This window comes from Bison bison, unplaced genomic scaffold (genome assembly GCF_000754665.1).
Source record: "Bison bison bison isolate TAMUID 2011002044 unplaced genomic scaffold, Bison_UMD1.0 scf7180017864299, whole genome shotgun sequence".
Lineage (NCBI taxonomy): Eukaryota > Metazoa > Chordata > Mammalia > Artiodactyla > Bovidae > Bison > Bison bison.
Genome location: NW_011494871.1, coordinates 728,781 through 732,046, shown reverse-complemented (window position 1 = coordinate 732,046; position 3,266 = coordinate 728,781). Strand labels below are relative to the sequence as shown.

At 48.9% G+C, this 3,266-nt stretch overlaps 1 protein-coding gene across 3 annotated transcripts in view; it reads right to left on the bottom strand.

Moving 5' to 3' along the window:
* The window catches only part of IFT88 (intraflagellar transport 88), a 61,167-nt gene that overhangs the window by 2,136 nt on the left and 55,765 nt on the right, over window positions 1–3,266 (bottom strand). For all 3 annotated transcript variants that reach the window (XM_010851178.1, XM_010851180.1, XM_010851181.1), the window contains one exon: window positions 1,795–1,861. In XM_010851178.1, coding sequence (XP_010849480.1) covers window positions 1,795–1,861 — 67 coding nt within the window. The remainder of the gene's footprint in view (window positions 1–1,794; window positions 1,862–3,266) is intronic.

Sequence of the window (3,266 nt, the reverse complement as noted above, 5' to 3'; positions counted from 1 at the left end):
GACATGAGCTGGATGAGAGAAGGGAAAATTTGCTAAGAAATAGCAGCAGCAGCAGCAGGGAGGCCCCCAGGAGGCCCCTCTCCGCACAGCTGTGGCCCTTCTCGGCCTAAGGCAGAATCCCAGGGCCTGGGGACACTCTCTGAGGCTGGACACTGCCCTCTGGGCTCTGGCTCAGCTTCAGCAGCTCTCAGGACACCTGGCTAGGGGGGCCGGAGCTTCCAAAGTGGACTTTAAACGTGAGGCCTTCTAGGGGCCTCAGCCACACTGCACAAGCCCATGATGACCTGGGAAGGCAGTTTGGTGGTGGGTTTGGGAGGAACCAATTGCTTACTCTGAACCGAGGACTTCTAGAGGGAAGCGTAGGATCCTGAACTTCAGTAAAGAACTGATGCTCCCCTAGGGTTATTCCTTAAAGGGACACCCAATGCAAATGTGCTCATAGCCCGGGAGTTTGCCTCCTAAGAGCAGGGGAGCGGGAGCAGAGGGCTGCTGGGGCCCTTCCTAGGATCTTCTCATGGATGCACAGGCTGATCCACAGTTTCCCAGCCACTGAGAACTGTTGGTGCATGCAGGCCCATGTTCCTCATCTACAAGCCCAATTCCAAACGGCGCTAAAGCAGGTTTCTGGGGGGAACACAGCTTCATGTCAAGAATACAACCTGCCTTGACCTGAAGCTATCCCGGGCTATAATTTATCCTCAGTGTGAACATTCCCATTTCACTGAAATAATGAGATGTCACCTGATACTGAGGTGATCCCCAGGGGTGTTACATAGCTGGAGTTCCCCTGGAGTAGTGGGGCTGCCCCTTGGGGCATCCAGGCGCCTGGCTGCCTGCAGTGGCTGCACACACCTGGGGAGCAAAGCCCTGCCCTCAAGGAGAGGCTGTCTGGGCCACGGCCCCGCTCCGCCAGGCAGTGCCCACAGTAGATCAGGGCTCGTGGGTCCTTCCAAGTCGATCCTGACTTCCTTGAGGGCAAGGGCCTTGTCTCATGTCGTTGGCACCCAGTGTGCAGCCAACAGTAATGAAGGAATGAAAGGAAGGCCTCCCTAAGCTGCAGGCCAGGCCTGCCTGCGTCATGCCCCCTGGACCACAAGCAGACAACAGGATTAAGTCAGTCCTGTGTGCATGGCGGGGCTAAGTGTGGACACAACTTGGATCCCAATTTAGCACTTGGTTTTCTAATTAGTTTCCTTAAAACCACCCAACTTCCCCTAAATATAACTTCTACTATCCCCTGAAATAGAGAAAGAAGGTGGATTCTGTTGACGGGGAAAAGGGGGAGGAAAACATAACAAATCTTCTTATTAAGTAACGATGTCACAGAGCAGGAACTCAGGAGCAGCCCAAAGCAGCAGGGTTTGCGTGGCTGGTCCAGAGGCATGCTGCCCAGTGCCCAGGCTGGCACCACTTCTGCACTGACATGCAGAGGTCCATCAGCATCCTGTGAAACCCCTCCTTACAACATCCATCTGAACACTGTGACACAGCAAACCTCACTGGTATGGACACTTGCGATGATTTACCCAACATGACCATTTACTCATCAATCAGCAGAAACAGGGCTGGTTACTTAACAACTAACACCTGCAAACACCTGTTCATAATATAGCAGGCTGATGCTTAGAAAAGTAACTTAAAGTAAGTGAGGTAAGTGACTAAAAGTGAAAGTAAGTGAGGTTTGCTGTATATAAAAAAACAAATAGGACGTTTCTGGACTGTTTCAAGGGGCTTGCAGAAGCCAGTGCACTAGGATCTGCCCACCCCGGCCTCTCCAGGGTCATGGACACTCACCACTGCCCGCACTCCCGTCTCTCCGGCCGCGGGGACACCCGCTGCTGTCCCGGCCAGATTTGATGTGCTAGAGCAAGAAGACCACATGTTAACAAGGACACGCTGGACACAAGTCCTGTTTCAGCGAAAATAAGAATATCCTGCAGGGACCACCATAGCCAAGCGTTGATTTATTGTTAAAACGCAGCCCCCAGGCCTGACTGGTCCTGCCTCCCAAGCTGGGTTCACGTGACCTGCCCTGGAGCTGGTCCCACAGGAGGAAGGCCCAGCTGTCCTAGAAATGAGGTGGGAAACCTGGAGACCCCAGTCCCACTACACACACGGATGGCACTCGGGCTTAACAGGGCAGGGTCACCCATGCTTCTGCAAGTAACTTAAAAACCAAGTACTTTCCAGATGTGAAAGCTCAGATCTTAAACACAGCAGCTAAAAAGGTGGAGGGAGAAGGGGACTTGAGAGAGTGTTGTTTCTGCTTTAGCCCATGTGACAACACTGGACCAGAACTGTTTCAGGGGGAAAAGGACAGCAGAACTTTGGAATTCACCTTCCACAGTAAACGCACTATTAAATCTCACAAACACCTAAGGTCTGCCCAACAGTCTACTTTCCTAGATATAAAGCACCCATAAGTCATAAGAATTATCTCCAAACTGTGACATTCTTAGGTTTCTTTCTGAATCTTATGGTTATTCTGTGTTTTGTTCAAGTTAGAATCTTTGAATTAATACTGAACCTGCCTCCAACACTGTCAGTTTCTTGTACGTATAAAGGTTTGTTGAGAGAAAACAGTATTCAGTGAATAGAAACAGACAGTGTTGGACAACTATTTACAACTGAATTAAATTTTCTCAACAAAGGTTGATATCTTATTTAGATCTTTAATACTATGAACATAATTCCATAAATAACTCAAAGGACACATTATTTACACCCTCAAACCTGACAACTCTCCAATTTATTTATAAATTATCAGGTCATGGATGGGGTTATTGATAATGTAGTCTGCTAGGAAGAAGAAAACACTTTTTCTCCATGATCCAAGACTCAAGTCTGTACAATGAAACACTCCTAAAACTCCAGTCTTCTAAATATCGGTAAACGTGTTCAAATTATTTTCTTTTAAAAAGAAACCTCGCTGGGAACCCCATCTCTCCCTTTGCCTCCACAGACAAAATAAAACCCAAAGATGATGTAACAAAATAAAAATATTTATATCTATACTCTGATTGTAGAAACTTGGTTTTCATCTGTGCTTAGATGTTCAGTCACGTCCAACCCTTGCGATCCCATGGACCATAGCCCACCAAGCTCCTCTGTCCATGGGATTCTCCAGGCAAGAACACTGGAGTGGGCTGCTGTTTGCTCCTCCAGGGGATCTTCCCGACTCAGGGATCCAACCTGCATCTCCTGTGTCTCCTGCATTGGCAGGAGAATTCTTTACCACTAGTGCCACCTGCGGAGAAGGCAATGGC